We start from the raw sequence: 25906 nt of genomic DNA, 5'->3' as shown, positions 1-25906 counted from the left end.
AACTTTATTTTCTAATCAAATAATTTCATGTAATTTACTTTGTTCCAAATCAATACTTGCTCGTTTAAAGCAAATAATACTATCAAGACTTGAATTATCTGGTTGTTTACTACTCTCACGTTTATTAGTGAAGGTGCTCTGAATATACATATTGATGAAATATATTTGTATTCAGACTCAATAATAGTATTTCCTGGATTCATGGACATCTGTCTACTTGGAAGGTATTTATAAGTAACTGAATTATTGAAATTCAGAAATACTTCAAATGCTAAATGGCATTATGTTAAGTCTTTGGAAAATCCAGCTGAGGTATTGTCTAGGGGGTTGCAATCCAAGTAAATTTATTGTTATGTCGCTTTGGTGGCATGGTCCTCCTTGGCTCTTACAGTTTTCATCTCATTGGCCAAATACTCATATTAACTTTAACAATTATAATAATTATCCAGAATGTCTTATAGAAAAACATAAAAAATATCAAAATCTCTAGTACATACTGTTTTAGTTGACTATACACAACAATTTTCATCTTTATATAAGCTAGTTCGTGCATTTAGCTTTTGTTTCTGATTTATGCACAATCTTAAATTAAATCTGTCTGAACGAATCATTGGTCATTTAACTACTAGGGAATTAAATCAGACCTTTACATTTCTCATAAAATAATCTCAACATGTATATTTTAGTGATGAAATAAATAAACTTAAAAACAATCAAATTATTTCTGAAAAGTAAAATCATTTCCCATTACCCATTTCTGGATGACTTAGGACTATTACGAGTGGGAGGTAGATTACAACACTCTTTATTATATTATCAAGCTAAACATCTTATTATCCTACACTCAAAGGTAAATACAACTAAATTAATTACTACTGCTGAGCATTTACATCTTCTGCATTCTAGTATACAATTAACGCATCGTTCATTACGCCAGAATTTGATCTTAAATGTTAAAGCAAGCATTTTATCAATCATTAATAAATATTTGAATTGCTTTCATTTTAACTCAAAAACTCAAGTACAACAACTAGGTCAGTTACCACATTTCATAGTAGTACCTTCTCGTGCATTCTGTCCACTTATGATTCATCATGTTGAGCAGCGATCCAAAACCCTGAGTAAATCTTAAATTACACTTTTTATATGCCTCAGTACTAAGGCAATTCATTTACAATTGTATTGGATTTGACTACACAGTCATTCATAGCAATACTCAAGTGATTTATTTCACGAAGAGGTATTCCTACCCAAATATTTTCTGATAATGGTTCCAACTTCCGTTCTGCCAAAAATATTTTGTATGACTTAATTTTGAAATTCGGAAAATTTTAAATCAAACATTCAAATCTTTTCAACCAAAAAAAACATTATGGTTATTTATTCCACCTTATTCGTCCAATTTTGGTGACTTATGGGTGAGAGCAATTAAAAGCGTAAATATCATCTACAACATACAGTAGGACAAATAATCCTGAACTTTGAAGAATTGTATATGGTTTTAACATAGGTTGAAGTCTGTCTTAATCCTCGTCCCATTTTTACTGTTTCTATAGATCATAGGGACCCAAAACCACTATCACCTGGACATTTTCTTATCGGTTGTCCACTTATGTCTTTACCTGAACCCGATTACAAAGAAATTGAAATTAACTGTATAGGTCATTGGCATTTACTCCAGAAATTTGTCCAATCCATCTGGAAACAATGGTCTAATTATCTTCATTATCTCCAGCAGAGAAATAAATAGTGTTTCCCTTCACATAATCTGTTTATTGGTGACTTATTAATCTCTAAGGAGAACTATTCACCAATGTAATGGAAGCCTGGAATTATCTTTAAAGATTATCCAGATCCTGACCAGTTAGTTTAAGTCATCAATTTAAAGATTGCTAATGGTCAGCTCCAATGACCTGCGCATAAGTTGTGTTTCCTACCACTAGCTGACAATTAATTGAATATTGTTTATTTAAAAAAAAAAATGTCACATGTTACTAACTGAGAATATTTCTAAAAATAATTTTATTGATTGATATTATACTTTATTATTGTAATTAATTTATTGTATTTCATTAATATGCTTTCAATTGTGATCTACATTATGGTCATAAATGTTATACATTGTTATTATAATGTAATATTCTGTATTTATATCAATATATCTCACTCATATGCTCTTAAACTTCTAACACTCTACAGACTAATTACTATACTACATTTACATGTACTTATATACTACACGCAGGCACATACTCACCTCAGTCATACTCATATTCAGACAACAGACACACACACACACACACACACACACACACACACACACACACACACACACACACACACACACACACACACACACACACACACACACACACAAATATTATATATTAGATGCAATAAGTCACTAACTGTGCAATAAGCCATCACTGTTTACACTTTCTAGCCAATTACACCATGGTAATTTGGGTCATTGGACACATCCTCTTGCTATAGGTATGTCACGAACAACATATCTAAAGAAATCCTAGTCGCTATAAGATAATGGGTACAAATTTGCAAGAATACATATATTATTACACATTTATGTTATGAACATTATGATTATTATTCTTATTGTATTACTACTATTTTTATGCATTGTCAGTGATTTGTGATCACTATTATATATTATATTGATAAAAAAAAATGTAAAATAAATATACTTGGTTTATCTTGTACTACTGAATCATATTGATATAATTCAAATTTGTATTAGTATAACATTTATGTACCTTATATTATAACTTAATTATATCGATATTCTCATGTTATAATAAAAAAGAACTTCTTTTCTAACGGGCAATATGTTCAGATTCATTTGTTTTCTGTGTCCTCTTGCTTAATTTAAACATCTCCTGTCATCTTCTTTTTTCTTCTTATTTGTTAATGAACCAGCTGGTATTAATTAATGTTAGAATTATTAATGGTATAAATTATACTTTGTTTTATAGTGTGAACGAATTAACCTAAAAATGTATATCTGTACTAGCCGGAATGTTTATTATTCTATAAAATGTGTAATTAACCTAAATGTCATAATTTAATATAATGTTTAACCAATTTAATGTAAATTAAAAAGTAAGTAAAGGAAACGATTACTAATAATTGGTTATCCGGTATTACTTAATGTATACAGTTTACATAACCGACGAATTACTCTGCGGTTGGAATTGTACAAATATTTTAGGAATTATATTAATACTATCCATCAATTATTGACAATAATAAACACACGTCAAATACATGAAAATTTTAAGGAGTAATATAACTGTAATATAATAAATTTATTTATTATAAAAAAAAGAATAGTTTCTTACATTAATTATAATAAATTAAGCCTTACACATTAAAAATATTATTAATAAAACTAATATAAAATGTTATTTGAAAGTATTAAAATGGAGTATCAATGAAATTTATTGTTTTTTATTTCTTGGTAACAAATGAAGATATAAATTTGATTATTTATGTGTATAATTTTCATGTGAATATTTAAAAACCAGTTTCTAGATTTTTGTAATTCCAAGTTTAAAGAGTTAAAATGTATTTTTGAATTTTTTTTGAAACCCAACTATTTTTTTTTTTAATTTTAATTTCTCAGAACAAATGATACCAACTTTTTTTATGTGTATAATCTTCATGTGAATATCTAAAAACAAATTTCTAGATTTTTCTATATTCGACCTTGAAAGCGGAGAAGAAAGTTAAAAAAACTTTGAACGTGATTATAAATTCCCTCCATTTCATACTACATGCTAAACTACATGCTCACTAGATTTAGGCTTGAAAATATTCCTCAGATAAATATCTAAAAACAATTATCCGATTTTTTTTTTAATTTCTATCTTTTAAGGAGTGCTATTGTGTACTGCTCAGCGATTAACAATCACAGCCACTGCCACTATAACTGTATGTGCGACGCGTCTGGCTGTTTTTTGACTAAAAAACAAATAATAAAAATAACTGACCGCGACGGGAAAGGCAAGTAACCATTTATCGCGGGCGAAGACGCAACGGAATGCTAGTATCTATAATATATAATGCATATATATATATATATATATATATATATATGCATTAAACTTTGTTTTACTTATTATTTTTAATAATATATACATAAAATGTATAAATATACGTAATTATCTACACAATGCAATTAAATTATTTATTGTAATATAAATGATTTATTTCTATTAAAAATACATTTGACATCGCGATGATATTTGATTTATGACTTCATATTGTATTATTTAAAGTCGTTTGTTTTCAACAAGTAGAAACACAAAATATTAAAATAAATATTTTATTTTTACCAATCAAATAAATCTATTAATAAAACAATAAGTTGTAATAAATTATTATTTATACACGAGTAAATAACTTTTATGTAAAAGTTATGTAAATATTTTATTTACATAAAATATTATTTCAATGAATTTTATTATTATTTCAATATTCGTAATATTATTTCAAAGATTTTTATGTATAACAAATAGCAAAAGTAAAGAATTTGAATAGGATAAGCATAGATAAAAAATAAATATGATTTCTTGAGAAATATGTAATTCATTATTTAGATTTTTATTACCATATCATATGTTTTATAAACGATTTAATTATAGCAATTTTATCAGTTTTTGTTTTCAAATTCTTATTAATCTAGAACTGTTAAATTTAAAAACAATGGATTTCAATTAAGCTCATATAAAAATATATGAAATAACACATTTTCAAAACGTTTCACAACACTCATTCTCTGATTCCTCATATATAGATCAGTTCATTTTGGATTAAAATCTAGCTTACATTAATAAGACATTTAAATAAAAAATTAACAGCTTTCAAAATAAAGAAACTGTTGTTTTTTTTAAACAGAATATAAACTGAAAACAAAAAATAAAGGAAATGTGTTGAGTTCTTTTTTACCGGAATCAATTCCGTATATCGTCTATCAGATCGAATATTCTGTTGCACCGATGCGCATCTATTTTTATTGACTACTACTACAAGTAATTATTGGAGGATAAAAGGCAACCTTTATAGCTGAATGGATATCGTATCGATGAACAAAGAAAGGCCACAGAATTACTTACCCGTTATTTCGCTGCACGTCGGGCGTAAAGTGTATTTAATGTAATGGAATAATATGTAGTTCAGTTTTTAAGTAGTTCAGATAATTTATTGATATTTTTCATACTTTTTTATAAAAAAAATTACGAAAGCTATATAAATAAAAATGTAAATGTTAGTTTGTTCAAAATATTAAATCTCCGAAAGTTCTTCACCGATTGCGTTGAAATTTTGATACAACGTTGCATTCGAATACGCGCGTGTTTTTATACACCTACGATTTATATATGTAAGATGTCACACCTTTTCTTTTTCCTGTTTAGCCTCCGGCAATTACGGTTCAGATATTACTTCAGACGACGAATTAGGATGATATGTATGAGAGTGTAAATGAAGTGCAGTCTTGTACAGTCTCAGTTCGACCGTTTCTGAGATGTGTAGTTAATTGAAACCCAACCATCAAAGAACACCGGTAACCACGATCTAGTATTCAATCCGTATAAAAATAACTGACTTTACTAGAACTTGAACGCTGGAACTCTCGACTTCCAAATCAGCTGATTTGGACGTCGTCACACCTATGTCAGGTAAAAATATTTTTTTCTTGAAAAACAGACTGTCTGTTGGATGTAAAAGCAACACACGCTATGCTAAATATTTTACGATTCCATTTCAGTGTTTCCGATATATGTGTACGCTGTAGACTAAAAAACTACTGGACCGATTTACGCGCAAGCAAAAAGGGAGAAAGGAAAAATCGGAAAAGGGAAAATCGAAAAAGGTAAAAGGGAAGAAGGGAAATATGGAAAAAAGGGGATAACGAGAAAAGGAAATAGAAAGGGGAAAGGTGAAAAAAGTAAAGAAAAGGGGAAAGAGGAATGGAATGAGGAAAGGAAAAGGGAAAATTGGGAAAGGGACGAATGGAGAAAGTGAATGTGGTAAAAATGAAAATGGGGGTAATGAAAATGGGGGATGGGGAAATTGAAAGGAGAAAGGTTAAATTTTGTGAAGTTCCGTAATGTTCATTTTGTTAATGTTTTATCAAACTTTCAATTGTGTTCATTTAATCTATACATATATATACTCAAATCTAGCAATAGCGAAGTATTGCCGGATCTGCCAGTATTTTATAAAAGGAAATTTATCTCAAATTTAGTTGCTGATCCTGAGGTTAACCGACTTAATCTTACATTAAAAAGTTACAAAATTTAGTAATAACGTGTTCAATCATAATAAGGTAATTAAACCATTAAATTCCAAGACAGTCCGTATTCTCTTACCATAAATTTTTGTTTTCTATTTCTATGTTAAAATATTTTTTATTTTTTTAAAATAAAATTGACTATTCAATATTAAAATGAAATAAATTATCTTTTTTACGTAGGTATTTTTTTTGTTGTTTTTTTTATTATTATTATTAGCGTATGATTTACTTTAAGATAAAGACAACAATAGAATCAGAATAATATAAATTTAACGTTTTGTTAATTAGCAATCAACTTTTTAAACCACTTGATTGTGGTCTGTATCCTTGGTAAAAATCTTCTACATCCCTCGGACAACTTCATTTTTCGTAACTATTTAATGTATTGTCGGTTAAAAGAATAATTTTCACACCTTGATAGATCGATTATACTCATCTAAAGAGTGTATATATATATATATCATACCCTCAACTTGACCCAGGTTATTCATAAAGATATTCTATGTAGCTGAACCTAAGTAGCTGGAAATTTATTGGCTTGATAATTGGAGTATTTATACACATGAAATTATTCTCCACAGTTTCGTCTCTTCAGTTTTATTCTCTTTCCGTTTTTGAATCAAAGAGAATTTCATAAGGTAATATAAATCAATAAACCCTGTTTAATTTTTCAACATTTTTATCAAGTTCAAAAATTCATACTTGACATTTTAATGGTCGTGGATTTCAGGTGATAACTAGTTGATCGTCTTAAAAGAAAAAAAAGGATAAACATTTCTTTCCCTAGTTAACTAGTTCATAAGCATTAAGTCGTTGAAAAAATCGACATAATAGAAAATATTTAATAAAAAAAAATATTTAAAGAACTTTCAAAAGTCAGATGAGTTTTGTCATTTACGCTCTAAAATTGGTCAAGTTATATTCTATAAACTTTGCAACATTATCAATCCCCACATTCAATCAATCGATTTGTTACTCTTGTCTTGACAGTTTTCTCATTAATCTTTTAAAAATCGTAAGGGAGTCTTTTAAACAAAGTAATATATTTATTCTTTTGACAGTTCTGAACCCTAATCTACACAGAGTGCTCCAGCCGGTTCTTACTACTTGTGTTGGATGAGCGCAAAGCCGATCTTCTTAATAAACTAATTTATTCTTGCTTGTACCAAACTAAGCATTCGTTAGTACAGATGTAACCAAAGATTGTTACTTAGATTCTCTAAAAAGGGAACTCTTTTTTTTCTTCCCAATTAAAGATACAATTCTAACAATTTGTGTTTCGTTCTTTTATAAAATTATCCTCTTCACCTGGTGTACGACCCAAATCATTACATCATGCAGAAGATGAGCGTGAAAAATGGAAAAATACGCAAAGTTTTCTCGTACCGCTGTAATACATAATATTAATATTTTTTTCAGGAAAATTCACCTTTCTATCAAGTGAACAGACTTCATTAGAACAATTTGACTCGAGCACTCAGTTCAATTTAAATCCAAGTTCACTATATCCTGCACATTATTAATTGTTACATCTAAAATCATCTTCTGGGTTTTACTGTGTTTAATTTTACCCAAGAATAGAGAATTATAATTTTCTCACAACAAAGATAACATTTAACTCAACATCGGTACGTTCAACTACAGTTTGTTGTTTGCCGTTTGCACGTTTTGTTTTCGCATAAACCATGACATCACTACATCCCACCAGGTCATTGACCGTTATCTGAAACAAAGTTGTTTCCAATAAACATCGTGGAATTCCTGCTGGATTAGAAAAAATAGTCAAAAATTTCCATTACAATTCCACACACAAATCAACTGATTTAAGTTGTTACAAAGATATTGAGTAAGAACTATCCGTAGCAGCTAAATTTTTCTAGTAACATGTGATATACAATTATGGGCTTGCTACAATTAGTAGAGTTTTCCTTTAATTGTTTACCTTAAGTTTGTCTCAAAACTGAGTCTAAAATTCTACCACATCTTTATTCTTTCTACTACGAAAATATCCAAGTTGAATTTCATCAAAAATGTACGATGCTCAAAGTCGAATACCAATCGATTGGAAGTTCCTTTTCGTAGATCGTAATGAAAATTGTAACCGGCAATATGGGCCTATAATTTGCCGGATCACGCTTATAACCTTTAGAATTATATTAGAAATATTAGATATATCTCATAAATATACAATGATAGTACATTTATTATTGTTTTTATAAACACGATTTATACTAAGTTAGATAATTAATCATTTCCTTAAAATTTTTGTTCCAGAAGCCGAAATAATAGTTGCTTTAAACTTCTGGCAATTTTTTTATACAGTTTCCGTATTTTTTAAGGTAAATAATAAGCAATTTTCCATACGTGTTCAGCACCGATCAACAGCAGGGTCACTGTTTTTCTCTTTAAATAACCGCACTAATTTAACAGTTCTCTTCACTGAGTTTTTATTTATGAAAAAAGTATTTAAGACGCATTACAAACAGCCCAGCTGTCGTGAATATTTTTATCATTTTATATGTTTAGATATTAATTGCATTGATAAAACGAGGTAATATTGTTTTAATTTTACAAAAAGATTTTATTTAAATTTCACTTAATTTGAAAAAACAGATCTTGTCAAACAATATGTATTTCTGATTTGCACTTATATATTTGATGCACCGTAGCTTAAAAATTATTTACAAAAGGATAATTTGCTGCAATTCTTCAATGACGAACTAATAATAATATTAATAGTAATAATAGTACTAAAGAATAAAACATGCGATATTGTGTAATAATAACGAATAGTCACGCAATGACATTATAATTGTATTAGGTAATACGGATAGGTTTGATGCATCCAGCACGAATTTATTAATGACTTTTTGACATACTGTTAGTCAAATTATTTCCGTTAATGAAATTGAACGCGAGACGTCATTAGCTAGTGTAATATTTAATTTATTATTTAATTAATAATGCTACCGTAGAATGTACTGTGTGCTGATTGTTTTTCTGATGTACTTCTCAAAAAACATTTTAGTAAAATATTTCAAAGAATAGAAACCGTAAAATTTTAAACATAGTTTGTAGCGATTAATTTTGGAATTTTTTCGAAAAGTTTCTGTCTGGTAATAGAAACTAACACATATTTGTATTAATGAAACGATCGGAAAATATAATGACATTATTGGGTACAAATTCCTTCTACGGGCTTTATTGTGGCATCCAGTGTACGTAGAAATAACTGTTATTTTAATGTCATTCTCGGGTAGAATTTTAATTTAATCTATGTTAGATGAAATTTTTACTTTCCCGTCTAAACAGCGCTACCTCTCTAGAAGGGAAAGTATTGTAATCGGTACAATCTGGGCATATGCGGTTTTCACCGGATCTTGACGGTTTGATATTTAAGAAACCCAAAAAAACAAGATGGAAATTTTCCGGATGTTAATGTTCGTATGTGTTTTGGTCTTGGCCTCTAAATCACCTTATATCTTCAGAACTACTAAACCGATTTTGACCAAACTTGGTCAGATTACTTATACGGACACATTGATGCCATTAAATTTTCAACTTAAAAGGTCAAGGTGGCGAGAATGTAGAGCAAGGTCACCCTTGCTGTATCTCGAGATTTCGCCCAATTAAGGTTATATTTTTCTTAGGAACATTTATTAACAATAAAAAAATAACAATATTTACAAAAGAAAATTTTGGAAAATCGTACCCCCCCCCACTCCAATAAATGATGTTGTAGTCGTCTGCTATGTTGTGTCGTTACAACTGAGCGGTAAAATTAAATAAATGAATAATATTTTAAGTTTAAAAAAATAACTCGGTCTGGTTGGGTCTCGAACTCGATCGCCGGGTTGATTCGGTACCTGGTGCGTTAAACCTCGCGGCTACACCAGTCGTACAACCGAAATTTGTTCTATGTAAGTTGTGAAATTACATTAGTTTAGTTAGTGTAGACAGTCACCGCCAGTCTGCCACACCCGCGCTAATTAAATACGGTATGCGCGCGCGCTTTAGTTAGAATCATTGAATTAAATAAATGATAAAAATTACATTTAAATAAAGTGATAAATATTTTTAATTAAGTTGTTCGTGTAAGCCGTGCATCAGAAACAATCCGCAATTGTTGAAGTTTCCAGTGTGACGGGAAAGTCATACAATTGTGTTGTCAGCTTTTTCAAAAAGTGTCGTGTATCGACGCTTATTTTTAAATTTCTTCAAGTTATTTGTATGCGTGTAGTCGATCGTTCCATCAATTTCAAGCAATTGATTAAATTTCCTTCTGCGGTCATCTTTTAATATCATCTTGTGGAATACTTTAGATATTTTCAGGTTAAATAACTGGGTATTTATTCTCAATAATTTACTGCAAATAATCTTCTTTTTTTTGTATTTCCTGTAACCTTTTATCTCTACATAATTTTTTATTACTAAATCAAATAACTTGCAAAGCATAAGTCAGTAACATAACTTTCTTGTAAAGATTTACAGTACATTTATTTTTGTGTCAAATGTTTAATTTAAAAAGTTCCTCTTTACAAACTTTATCGACCCAACCAATTTTTACCAACCGTCTGTAACATTACATATCAAAGTATTTTCTTTTTCCTTTTACTTTGTGATTTTTCTGTTGTCCACTTTGTTGCCATAAAACGTATAAAATGTTCATGAATTTCATTCTGGCTTCAAAATCTACATATTTCATATATACTAGCAGACTTCTTTTCCGCATGAAAACTCTTCTTGCTTGAGCTAGTCTGTTTTTTATATATTTCTTACTTCGTCCATCCTTTGTAATGTTTTTGCCTCGGTAACAAAAAATTCATTTTTCTTTCAATATACCCTAATATACGTCCTTTTATTTTAATATTTAATTTATTGTAATTCTTTGTTTCTTTCAAATTTCATAACTTTTCTTTTTTCTTTTATTTCTATATAACTTTGAATTGAATTTTTCTAAATATTCAGTATTTCTTCAAACCTGTTTTCTTTTTTTCTTTAAAAGGACATTATCAACAACGAATTCTTAACATCTTTTTATTCATTTTCTTTGTTCGATCGTTACATCATCCTCACATTGTTCCTTCAGTTATTTATTTTTTAATTAAATTGACTAAAATTCTTGAATTTAATTTATTTTTATATATTAATTGTATAATTCAATAATTATTCATTTAATTGTATAATTAAATATCATAGTCATATGATTATCAGCTCTAAGACAGGTTCCTTGTATTTTGTCCATCTCCACAATAAGATTAACTCACGTTTTGATCGCCGCGTAACCCAGCATCACAATGAAACATTTACAAATCGGTGGACAGCCGAAGAAGATCACAATCTTGGCCAGCCAGGTCCCCCGATTTCAATTCTTTAAATTTCTTTGTCGAGGATACATAAATGCATTAGCATAGTCTGAAAGATTCGACGATAAAAATTATTTTATACGCAAAACCACATTTGCCGCCCAAGAAAGTTGGTAACTGTAGTCACGTCCGTGAATTATAAAAACGATTCGTGGATTACTATTTTACTAATCGCTATTCACTTCCTATTACAGCCTGTTCTATATGCGTTTGATGTCCGTTACACAAATTTCTATTTAGATTTCTGTCACCACCCATTGACCCCAGGGGCGCTGGTCTTGAACAGTTCATTGAAGCCAGGAACTTCTACTTGATTAACGACGCAGAACAACCGCCAATTTTCTCTTGCAAACTGAGGGAAAGTTACATCGAAGTCACATCAGTGACGGGCGACCTTCTTAGAAGTACAAGTAGTTGGACTGTCTGGCCCGAGACCATTATGAGCGATCGTAGGCTTATAACCTATAAGATCGTGTACGGGAACGGTTTAAGAGTTCCAGATTCGGGTCACTGTAACCTAAGGAGGCTGGATCACGACAGGCTGCGGCTGTAATGCTCTAATTTCTACACGAATGTTTTTCTATAGTTTTGAGATTATCTGAGGTTTTTACACAAACACTCTTACCTTTAGGTGTCCCATAAAAAAAAAGCCAGAGACCGTCAGATCTAGAGACTGTGGCGGCTAGTCCACTGTAGGTCTAAAAATTATTCGTTCGCCAAAAATTTTTCCTTAAAATTTTCATTGTGTCTTCAGCTCTATAGCAAGAGGCTTCACATCTTGCTAAAACCAAATTTCAAGTCTGTTCTACACTCCGTTGTAGGGCTTACAACATTTTTAAGCGTTTCTCTATATCGTTCTCCATTGACCGTTATCATTTTCGAAGAACGGTCCGATGATGTCCTGCGATGTTACTCCACACCAAATCGTGCATTTGAGAGGGTGTAATTCATACTGCTGTATAAATCTTGGAATTTTGGTGCTTCAAATACTACAGTTCAGCCTATAACAAAACTGTTGAGGTGGAAGTGAGCGTCATCATACGTATTTAGATGGTGAATAAACCCGTTTTCTTCCCTTGCCAATTTTTGAATTCGGATTGCATAATTTAGCCGTTGCGTATAATCTGCAGGTTCGTATTATTCGTGGCGGGGGTACGCGAATAAATACGGTATTTACGGAAATGTAACATTAATGCAAAAAACGCATTGAAAATGATGAATATTGATAAAAATCAGCCGACCAATAAGATTTTAATGTAGTATTAATGACTGAGAGGACCTATATAACTACAACTCTTAATTATTTCATTTTAAATTGAAAATATTTTACTCGTATCTAATTTCTAGTTTTTGCTCCTTGTCTGCCAAAAAGCTACACGTAATTAATTGCTTGAAAGTTTCACACCTCTGACGCCTGAATTTTTCTCTTATTCTGCTCAGTAAAACCCATATTTTTGCTCCATACAGAAAAGCAAAAACATATGTCTAATAAATTTTAACGTGATTTTATTTCTTATTTATTTTTCACTTTAATGTTAAGATACAATAAAATTAAATTTCTAATTTTACTTTTGTAATACTTATATTGCGCAATATATTCTTAAATGTAATTCATAATAAATATAAAATTAAACTACTAATCATTATAACAGTGTAATAAAAAATATACTGATAACTTAATTAAAGCTTAAAAACTTGTCCATTGATATGAAATTAAAACTGTTTCGTTCATCTAATTTTCTAGATTGGAACTAACTGCATTATTTTTATGAGTAATTATAAATAATTATAAAACGTGTATATTTTAACTGGAACAAATATTTAACAAATTTAAATCGAAGGGGAGATTTTTTTAATTAAATTAACTTTTAGATAGGCTGCTTTAAATTATTTTAAGGCGATCTATGAGATAAAGAATTAATGTTTTATTTTTCAATTATCGCTTAGAAGAACGTGGATAGTTTTGTATTATTTTACTCCACTATTATTTATAGCTAGAATAGAATCTATCCTTTTGCTATCATTATCGTGAAACTTCTTATCACAAAATAAAAACTTGAATCTGGGGGATCAAGTATGTAGGTTTAACTGTAGTGAAACTTTGTAATAATATAAATAATCGATGAAAAATGATAGATACGCCGAATAAATAATACGAGACAATATGAAGAGTATAAATTATAATTGTAATAATGTGAACTAACAGAAATCGCTATTATATAAGTACTTTTAAATAAATTTATAGCAGACATTACCATAATAATCATAAAGAGACCTTCTTTGATGTACACACGAAGGTGTACTGCATATTAAATTAATGTTATGGATAATCTCATGTTATTTTTGTGGTGCATTACGTCATTACGTAACTTAAAATAGGTATAAATATTCTACTATTTTGAACTGCTAGAAATATACAAATAATAAATTTTTTATCATATGATCTATTAGTCGTTATGAATCGTATGGTTTATCAGATCGAAGAGGCACTCCACAAAATTTTAGATTATCTTATCTGGGTAATCGAACTGAATTCGTTGGATTTAGCTGTCGATATCTAGGTCATTGTGTGTATCATAAAATATGTAATATAAAATATAATTTATACGATTTTTTTTGTATTTGCGTGTACATTGCTGAAAAAAAGAGACTTTGATTCAAAATCACTGAATAATTTTAATTCTGCTTTTCTAAAAATGTAATAGTATACATCAATGACACATTACTGCTGTTCTGTTGACTCCTACCCTCAGACTTTTACATTTCTTGATATTTTAGATACCCTCAGTCCAAAAATACAGAAATATTGGTTACAGAATTTTTTTATACATATAAGTAATATGAGTTTTCATTTTGTTATTCACTGAGCTGAATAAAGGTTCATACCACCGTTCTAAACCAACCAAAATGGTGGTTCAACCCTACAAATGACAACACTTTATTCACTAAAAGGAACCAATCTTTCTATTACATCCTATCAGGTTGATATTATTTTCTGTAAGTGAATTATTATCAGAGTGGAAAAACTCTTTACAAAATACTACTATAATTTTTTTAACTAGTTTTTTGGAGAAAAATACTGTATTACTTTCGGTAGCGTGGTGGGAGTACGGGATGAAAATGAATTTTTTTTCGTTTTGAAGTATGAAGAGTACGAAAATAGCATTTAACTTAAATTGGGTTTCCTTATATTTTTATACTAGCTCCCCGTCGCAGCTTCGCCCGCGTTATATGGTTACATGCGTTTCCCGTAGCAGTCAACCTTTTTATTTTAGGTTTTTTAGTCAACTAACCGGCGGCAAGTGAAGCCAGTCATACTTATAAAAACAATGGCAATGGTTGTATTCCACAGCGCCGTATATCTTCGCACCCCTTAAAAAAATCTTAATAAAAAACCCTAAAACGATTTTTAAATATTTATCTGAAGAGAATTTGCAAGTCCAGATCTACTGAACATCAATTATTCAGTTAATTATAATAATGTTCAATCTACTGAACATTATTATAGTCGAGATTGGAAAAATTTACAATCATTGTTCAAAAAAGTTTTTATCTTTTTTCACCCCATTTCAACATCGAATTTTAAAAATGTAGAGCTTAGTTTACTGACAAGAAGATTACACTTGCATTCACAATTCATTAAAGCTTGTGGTTCAACCGGTAAATTTCCACTAGTTCATATATACATTTTTTCGAGGTAAAAATATATCCAAAAACCTTCTTAGTTATTCCAAGAGACATGGGTAAAAATTTAGTAGCGATATATCGAGTAGTTTTTTTTTTATCCCGAACAAAAAAAAACCTTTCTCTTTATGTAATAGTGTAAGATATAGACCTATGTATAAAATTTTGTGGCTCGAAAATCTCCAAAACAACTCGATAAATTTCATTGAAATTTATATATGTTGTAGTAGTGCATCTGAAGTTATGCATTTCAAAATTTGATGAAGTTTGGTTGAGTCGTTCATGAGTTACGCTAAATTTAATTTCGAAAATATTTTAGCGGGGAAAGTTAGAAGCGTGGTTCGTGATGATGCTGCAAATTTGAACGGTGACATTTCTTTTTATAAATTTTGTAAGTATTTACCAGTATATAGTAACACAAAATTGTTAATTTACTAAAACAAAATTTTAAACGCAGTATTTAAATAACTCATTTTAAACATCGTATTTATTTTATATAAGATAATAAAAAATATTTTTTTTAATTATTTCTTTAAATTAAGATTATGAAAATTTTGCTATCATTTTTTTATAACAACTTAATTTTGTTAACAAAAAGTCTGTCTTTGTGCTCAGAACGTTTTTTCCTAACAGAGACGAAACAGACTTGGGAATAGTTTTTATGTTAATAATGAGTATATTTTTTTTATAAAGCAATTTCTTATTAAAATAGCTGAAAGTACTCTTATTTCAGCAGTAATTTAACTACATTTTATGATTAATTTAAAAATCAATTGAGTTTGTGCAAATTTGTAGTTGTTTATTTTCTTAGTGATTTATTAAATCAGTCTAATTTTTTAAATTTATTCAACTGATAAAAAATTACATAAAATTGTTTGGGTTAAAAGTATTTTAATTTTATTTTCATTTGGAAGAGGTTAAATTTTACGCTTAAAACAAATCGCAAGAAGGTTTGGGAATATCGTTATCAGGTTTTCATTGGATTTCTTATATTTTTATGTTATTCTCGTGTTTTTTTTTAACTTTGTATACAACAGTCATCACATTAGCTTTATCCAATATTATTACAATTACCAATTTTTTTTTTAAATTTATGGAAGATAGCTTTTTATGGTGATAGCTTATGTCATATGATGTGGCATATCATTCTAGAGGATATAATGTATATAAGCTCTTGCTGATAATGAATGAGTGTATATACTACTTTCCCGTCCAGAGCTGTAGAAGGGAAAGCACTGTAATTAAAGGGCATATGCGGTTTCACCGGATCATGACGTTTTGACACCTAAAGATCCCAAAAATCCGGATAGAAATTTTCCGGATGTTAATATTCATATGTACGTATGTGCTCGGTGTTGGCCTCTAAATCACCTTATACGAGCTTTGTAAATAAAGTAAAGAGACTGGTTCAGAAAAACGTTTTATTTACAATCTAATTATACATGGACTCTAACACCTTTGAAATAGTTCCCATGGGAAGTCACGCAACGCTTCAAACGGTTTTTGAGTCACACAACGACCAAATTCCTTTGAATTATATTTAACAGCTAAAACATTTGTATTTTATTAAAAAAAAAAAAAAAAAAAAACAATAAAAAAAATGTTAGCACGATATATAACCCGCATCAAAGATTGTTTTCATCTATTTTTAATAAATCTATTTTTAATTTGTACAGTTTTTTAATAAATAAGATGCTAATAAATCAGATGGAAGAGTAAACAAAGGAAAACCAATCAGATCAATGCAAGATGGCCGCTGTCAAACATAACGACCAATCACAAAGAGCCCGGATGGCCGTTGCCAATGTAAACAAAATCACAACTGATTAAGTAACAAATTTCTTTGAATTATATTTAACAGCTAAAACATCTGTATTGTATTAAAAAAACAAAAAAAAACACCAAAATAAAAAGAAAAGCCACCAAGAAGGATGACTTACAGTAAATAAATTAAAACACCCAACTTTCTTATAGCCCAGATAGACTTAAAACTATGCAAACAAAAAAGTCGAAATAACCAAATACACAGAAAATAATATCCCTACATAATGACCAATAAAATCCGTTATTAGGTTATATATTCACTTTTGTCTGAATTTACAGAAGGCATTTACAACGAAGCATTGGTAAATATTGAAGACAAGTGCTTAGCTAATGCAAATAAAGTTCTTAGTCAATCGGGAATGCCAGCACCCACCAAGTTGCGATTGCTTCATTTGATGTGGATTTACGCCGTGAACAGAGTTACAACATTGATGATCTTCAGTCATATGTCCGATCAAACATTCCCAAATTAACGCGTGAACAGAAAGGCATTTACGATCGCATAATGCAAATGATAAATGACGGAGTTGGAGGACCTTCTTCTTGGATGCGCCAGGAGGAACTGGGAAAACATTCCTCATTAGATTGATTCTAGCAACGGTTCGATCAAAAAATGGCATAGCCTTAGCTCTTGCTTCGTCTGGAATAGCTGCGACATTGTTACCAGGTGGAAGGACTGCGCATTCAGCTCTGAAGTTGCCATTAAACATGCAAATCATCGTGACTCCCACGTGCAATATTTTCAAAGCATCCTGTATGGGAAAAGTATTACAAAAATGTAAACTCATTGTTTGGGATGAATGCACAATGGCACATAAAAAATCGCTTAAAGCTCTTGATCGATCGTTACGAGATTTGCGTGGAAACGTTCAACCATTTGGGAATGCTTTGATATTGCTCGCAGGAGAGTTTAGGCAAGCATTGCCTGTAATTTCTCGATCGACACCAGCAGACGAAATAAATGCTTGCCTGAAATATTCAACACTGTGGCGACACGCACGTACATTGCAGTTGACTACGAATATGCGTGTCCAGTTGCAGAATGATCCATCGGCTGAGGGATTCTCACGACAGTTACTGGACTTTGGAAACGGACAGCTGCCAGTCGATGAGACGTCTAGACGAACATCATTTCCTGATAATTTTTGTAATTTAGTAACATCGAAAGAAGAACTGATCGAAAAGGTATTTCCTGATATTCAAATTAATCATAGAAATCACGATCGGCTCAGTGAACGAGCTATCCTTGCCGCAAAGAATAAAGATGTCTATCAGCTTAATAATGTTATTCAATCCAGCATTCAAAGTGAGGAAATTACATATAAGTGGACAGACACCGTTGTGGAAGCAAATGAAGTAGTTAATTATCCAACGGAATTTTTAAACTCACTTGGTCTGCCAGGGATGCCACCACACATATTAAAATTGAAAATAGGTGTGCCAATTATCCTGTTGCGGAATATTAATCGGCCAAAACTCTGCAACGGCACGCGACTTGCAGTTAAGAAATTGATGAATAACGTAGTGGAAGCAACGATTTTAACGGGGCCTTTCAAAGGTGAAGATGTCCTCATTCCTTGAATACCCATGATACCGACCGATACACCATTTCAATTTAAAAGATTGCAATTCCCGATTCGATTGGCATTTGCAATCACAATCGATAAAGCTCAAGGTCAATCTTTAGAATTTGTGTGGTTTAGATTTAGATGCGGATTGCTTCTCACATGGACAACTGTATGTGCGTAGCCTTTATATTTACGCAGACAGTGGAAAAACAAAAAAAAATTGTACATCCACAAGTATTGCAAAATTAAACTTCTATGAAACGTATGCTTTGTTTTGTTTCTCATTTCTCATCCATGCAACCACAATGTGCCACAGCGAAGCGTGGCGGGTACAGCTAGTATTTAAATAAAATATTTCAAATTAAGTTGTGTGTGTAATCCGTGCATCAGAAACAACCCACAGTTGTCAACTTTTATACCAAATATACACAAAATGTAAATAATTTAATTATCGGTCAATTCTGTTAATCAAATCAAAAATGATTGCTATTTTTTTAGGAAATGAAGGGGGACACCCAGTAAATAAATACGAATAGGTTGTCATATCGGTGATTGTTAATTGATGGATGATTTCAACGATGAATCAAACCAATCAATCGTTGATTGGTGGATGGTTCTTCCAACGGTAGATGAATAAAACAACAGAATGAATCCGTTGTAGGAACTCTGCGTGTTGATGCACTGTACCAGTAGCTTGAAAATTGTATCTGATTGTATTCGACTAGCAGTAACATTAAAATCTAAAAATATAAAGAATTAAATCGTAGTATCAAAGATAAGTAAGTAAAATAAATTCATAGCTCGAACTAGGATTTAATTTTATTTAATTTTTAAAAATAATCTTATAAATTATTTGTGCGGTCATTAACCTGCGGTAGATATGTATGTGTGTATGTGTACGTTAATTTGTATGTGTGCGGTCTTAGAAGATATGATTGTGATTGCCCTAGTTAATAATTCGATTTAAAATCCTCGTTAAATAGGTATATTTACGGTATCGTCATTTGTTCATACCATCGTGTCGAGGATGAGTAGTGATAATTTAGTACTCGAAACATAAAAGGGGTGGTGAATGATCGGAGAAGGGAGTCGTTTGTTGTCAGGATAGTCGGTTAGGGTTTTTTTTTTTGAAGCAGGGTTTGTACCGTAACAAAGACAGCAGACGATGACTTTCGAACGAAGAACAGAGAGAGAGTGATAGTCAGGGAAAGAAAGAATATGTGCGAAGAGAAAGGGCGGTTAGGCAGGAGCATTCAAGTACCGGTACGGGGGGGATACGGGGACGGTTTGAGCTCTTGTCGAAAGTTCCCCCTAGTTTCTAGAACACAATATTGCCTTCTACTCCGTACTCTCTCACACCCCCTTTCTCTGTTCAGTTTCAAAGTACAAGATGACTGACATCCGAGAAACCGAGGGTATAAACAATAGTCTATCATCATTTTGCTATGCAATACTTAAAGTTAGAGGGAATGCCCGAAACACGTGATTATTAAACACGCGCTGCACAGTATTTACAGACAATTCAAAAACTTATAAATCTCTAGAAGCTTGCGTTTTAAGTACTACCGCTAGATCGTTCATTAATATCTAATAATGTAATAAAAATAAATACGTTCTACGTATTTATACATAAATTGGCTGCATTGCGTATAGACATCCTTTCTCTTAAAGTTATGAGGTGGTTACAGCAACGTTAAGAAAAAGGTGGAATTAAATTAGATAACTAGAATGGAAGTTCTTAAAATAGTGATTGCAAATTGAAATTGAAATTGAATAAATCGAAACTTTTCTGATATATTAAAAATAGTATATCAATACTTTAAAAACTGCAGCTGTTATATGACCTATTTGGAAAAAATATTAAAATTCAGGTATATTTTTTTTATTTAATAACATCTGTAAAATCTTTAGATTAGTTTAATAAAATTTTTCACTCGATAAAATCAATTCGTCATTTAGAATAAAACAAGGACAAGTTTTTTAACAGGCCATCAAACTTTTTATATATGTATTCGTATTTATGATAAAGTATTTTTAAGACAAGTTTTATTTTAAATTATATTTAGTACATAGGTACAGGTTGCTCCAGTGATTTAATGGTAGTAAAATAAAAAACTTGACATTTCAATTGACTTATTTAGATAATCAATCTATTTATGTTTGTACGACACAGTAATATTTTTAATAAAATCAATTTTTACCAAATAATGTTGTTTCAATATTTACATAGCCCGCCTAGTGGTCTAATGGTTAACTCGTCGACGCAAATTAATTGTTTAACAACTGATTTTCGAATTCGAAACCTCTGAGGTTGAAATCCTAGTAAAGGTTAGTTGGTTTTATACGAATTTGAATACTAGACATATCGGTGACAACGCTAAGATTCCGATGTACTTTGGAAGCTGGGGTTCCATTTTCAGGAATGGTCGTCCTGAGTCTGTACAAGGCAAGATTACATCATTTACATGTCGTACTTATCCCTTATATCAATGGGCCGAGGGGGGGGGCTTGCTTATTGTACACTAGTTGAACAGATTGCACCGCACAAATTAGTAAAATAAAAATTAAAAAAATATTTATATAAATATGTGCCGACATCCGAGGCGAAGTTGTAGCGTCTCGACTTTACACTACGAAATTCTATTTTCATATTCCCGCGTACAAGCTTTTCTGCGTAAGCTTCTGCGGTGAAATAATTCATCAAGAAAAAAAGAATGTATTTATATAAATAAATACGATCCCCGGACCAAGTCATGCGACCCAAAAGAAGTGAAAATTTTTGTTGAATCTTAACCGAAGTTTAAAACAAGACCTCCATAATAATTTCTTCCAGAAAATTTTCTAAAAATCAAATGAAGAAACAGATAGATTTTTTGATAATAAGAATGAACGATAAGTACTTATTGTTATATTAAACCTACAAATATTATGTTCTATTAGGGTCGCACCAGTGGCTCCCTTAGATACATTCTAATCGGTGCAAGTATATAGCCATCTTTATTTAAACGCCTAATTAATGTGATTCACAATTGTGAAAGGTATATTTGGAGCAATTTGAATCCAAAAGAATTGTTCCGATTTTCATGAAATATGTATCAAACGGCTCTCCCCAAATACACGATTATGCAACAATTATGTGGGGAAAATTAAAACCGTTGTCTAATCAAAATACCTAACATATTAAAACACTTCCAGTGAGATATGAAATAAAAGTATTTATAAAAAGTTATCCTAGCGTAATTTTCTGACCGGTAGAACAGAAGTAAGTAAGATGATGACGTGCTAATGATGGAATACGATTGCGCTTTTTCTCACGATAATATATTCCGACCGTCTCCTGCCTGTACCTCAACTCGCTAGATATCATCACAGCCAAAGTCATCTGAGATAGTACTCTACGTAACAATTGCCTAAGCTAGAATAAATTTGACTATCTATTAATATAGAATAAATATATATATATATATATATATATATATATATATATATATATATATATAGTTTATTATAAATAGTTATACCTACAAGCATTATTTTAAAACGTAAAATAATCGTTCGATTTTTTTTTTTTTTGTTTTAGCGGGAGGGCCTGATGAGACTGCGGTAGCGAAGGCGCCAGGGGGCTGCCGGCCCGCCCCGCGATGGCCCACGATGATCGCACTCTCTGACCACGGCGAAGACGTCTTCACCCTGGAGGCGCTTACGCAAGCGGCCATCATTTTTACCATGGCGGTCGCCATCATCCTCGCCAACGTCCTCATTATCGCTACATTCATCAATGCCAGAGGTATTTGAATATAATTATAAATTACCTATGTAAAACTTTTATTTGATTAACTTTTATTCGATAGAGATGTTCAAGTATATTCTTATGTCGATAGATATATTAATGTTGCAACGTCAAGACTAGTTTCTTGGATTTGCGGGTTGCAGAAGAATAAACGGATATACACACACGCACATATTTTTCAAAATAATCCTGATTTCTTCCTACTTTTATTTAAAAGATCCTTTTGCATGAAGTATGATTATTTAGCTAATTCAAATCTGACTGAATTTACACCGTATTGAGTAATTTGACCCTTATACATAAAGTCAATCGATTATTCTGGAATTTATTTACGTTATTCTCTAAAATTTTATCTTAAATAAAACACAAGAAAAAATATTTTCTTTAGATATCTACACGTTACTTTTCTTTCACTTTTGGACCTCTACCTATACGTATATCTATATACTTGTAGTTTACGTTATCTCTACTTTTTTTAAGAGATTTCTAATAAAGGTAAAGTCCTGGGTTCTTAATTATTTATTTACATGTGTTGCCAAGAACGTTGACTGTTTTCAGGCGTGCATTTTCGGTGCGATTATGTGGTGTTGAGGCGCTCTGTTGTAAATCATAAACGGTATATTATATTGTACGAATAAATCATGTTTTATAAATCCACTTACTCAACAGATAATCAGCGGAATGAATATTTCTCCTTGATATAATCAGATAAAAATTAACAGAAGTTAAAAATTAATTTATTATCGATTATGAATTTCATTAGTATTTTTCTTTCGACAATAAGCGCTTGTTAAATAGGTACGTAGTTTGTTTCAACATTAAACTAACAAACAAACGCGCATGTGCGTTCAAAGGAAATTTTAAGGAATCTCATTTACGGAAGACTGCTAAATCTTACAGATCATTAAAATCCTCTCGATGGAAAATTATTACAATACTTTTCCCTAATGGGAGTAGAACAAACAAAAACATTGTTTCGTGTACTTTTTTTATATAAATGATAGAAAGATTGTGAAAGATATCCTTTATATAGTCTAGTCGACTGCTACTATATTATTCCAGTTTATAAAGAAAAAGTAATGTTGGTTCTCAAGAGATAAATTCGTGTGCGTGCGCGTGTCAGCGAGTATTGTGTGTTTGCTTTGCGGTCGGTGTTTGTTTTAACACAAAGTGAGCGGCAAGAAAGTTTAAACTAAACGTTGAGAATGACGATGACGATGATGCTGATGATGATAAGGGAGGTCTGAGAGCATCATCCGTCTGAGGGTGTAGGTCGTGCGGGGTAGGGTCGGTGTTTGTAGCGTGTGCATCCTGCATCGTGTTACAGAACGAGACGTAGGCGACGGCGGCTAATTGGTTCGCCTGCTCGTAGTGTGTGTCATTTTGTAGTAATTAATGGGCAGTGCAGTGTTACCGCCGTACCTCAGCCGTCGTTCTATCTTCTTCCGATTCACTCTTTTGTTTCTCGTTTGCCATTAGCACAGTGGCCCCTAAAGACTCCTTAAGTTTATACTTCGGTTCGATACACCTCCCGCTGTCTCACTGTTATCTACGTTTTCATACCTTTTAACTAAAATAAATTAGCTATTTAATTAGGCTACGCCCCCGAAATTATTATTGTTATCTTTAAAATAATATTTATTATTAATTGTTTTTCTTCTCGGTTTAGAGATTACATCTACATTCTCTTTCATCTGTAGGTTACTCAAGTAATCGAGTTCCTGAACCGAAAAACTAAATTCTTCTCTTTCGGAAGAACATTCCTCTAATTTGCTACTCTTTATTATAAGGATTCGTACGGTAAATTACTAAAAATGATGTTGTAAGTTTTAATTATCATAGAAAATCATCATCGTTCATCTAGCGGGAATAGCGACTAAAAGTTGCTTTCGTAAGTGTAATCGTTAAATTTGTTGAACTGGAATCCTATTTACTCGTATAATGTTTCTTAAAAACGGATTTATGATATTTTAAAATACATTAGATTCCAGTATCCAGAGAAATTTATTTAAATAACAGTGATCTATTGTGAAATAATTTGTATTTTTCATTACGGTTTTCGATTCCCATTTAAAGATATGATTTCATTTCACTATTATGACATTTTATAAACTCAAGAGATGAAAATAAATACTGGAATACGTTTCATCACGGATCGGCTGATTTACAAGATTGCCGTTGACTGGTATCTACTATTCCCTTCTACAATTATAAGAAAAACTGATGTGAACACCGTATGTCTTCCTAGTACACCTATTAAATTACATATACACATTTTTTGGTGCACTTCATTTAAACTTATTTCGTTTGAAAGTGAGATACGATCCTTCAGTTCTTTAATAAAGTAGACGGTTACATAATTGCTAAAATATTAGTTATTAAAACCAAATATTTATACAATTATTAATTCAACAATCTTATCTGAAATATTAGGATAGAGTAAAAGTCTCTTTATTTCTCTTATATATATCTATCTAATAGTATATATTTTTTTAAATTATTATAATGTAACCATCAACAAAATGAAAACAAAAAAGAATAATCAGATGTTTCACCAAAACTGATGTGGACACCAAACGACTTAACTTGTTTTTTTTTTTATCTGTTTAACCTCCGGGGCCGCAGTTAAGCATTACTGTACAGAGGATGAGATGAATGATTTGTAGCGTGTGTGAAAAATGCCATGCCTGACCGTGATTCGAACCCGGGACCTCCGGGTGAAAGGCCGAGACGCTACCACTCGCGCCACGGAGGCTGGCTTAACTTCTTAACCTGTTAAATTATATATACACATTTTTTAAAAATGAAAAGTACATACAATTTTATTTAATAACTTCTGATATTTTTTTCTTACTTTTTTTTATTGTTATTATTGAATAATTATTTATTGTATTTTTTGTTTTTGTTTTACAATCAGAGGTTTGAGCGAATTATTAATAAATCAATATATTTAAATTAAAAAAAAAGTTAAAAAAAAGGAGATGAAGTCTGATTCGAAGCAATGTGCCTTCCCCTTATAAGATCCAAATATTTCATTTGACTGTAACTCTGAAACCGATGAAAATAAGCACCACTTATGACATATCGTTGAAAAGCTCCAATGAGGGGCTTACTTACACAGTTAAGTAAAAGTCCAAAATCCAAATAGTTTTAGATCTTGGGCTTTTTTGGACACGTTTGGTTCAGTCGATTGCTTTCAAAAGTGGAGGTGCACAATGAGATGTTACACCGGTCCTAAATCCAAAATTTTAGCGTACTACGGCTAATCATTTTTGAGTTACGCTAGATGCATACGTCTAGACGTCACGCCGAAACTTGTCAAAATGGATTCAGGGATGGTCAAAATTGATATTTCCGTTGA

General features: G+C 31.1%; 1 protein-coding gene across 3 annotated transcripts in view; it reads left to right on the top strand.

Moving 5' to 3' along the window:
• DopEcR (G-protein coupled receptor DopEcR) overlaps nt 1-25906 on the top strand; it is a 307743-nt gene that overhangs the window by 233592 nt on the left and 48245 nt on the right. For all 3 annotated transcript variants that reach the window (XM_075373223.1, XM_075373222.1, XM_075373221.1), the window contains one exon: nt 22336-22542. In XM_075373223.1, the coding sequence (XP_075229338.1) occupies nt 22407-22542 (136 nt within the window). In that variant the 5' untranslated portion in view covers nt 22336-22406. The remainder of the gene's footprint in view (nt 1-22335; nt 22543-25906) is intronic.

This window comes from Lycorma delicatula, chromosome 8 (genome assembly GCF_047948215.1).
Source record: "Lycorma delicatula isolate Av1 chromosome 8, ASM4794821v1, whole genome shotgun sequence".
Classification (NCBI taxonomy): domain Eukaryota; kingdom Metazoa; phylum Arthropoda; class Insecta; order Hemiptera; family Fulgoridae; genus Lycorma; species Lycorma delicatula.
The sequence above is the reverse complement of the archived record's forward strand: the minus strand, read 5'-3'. Positions and strand labels throughout refer to the sequence as shown.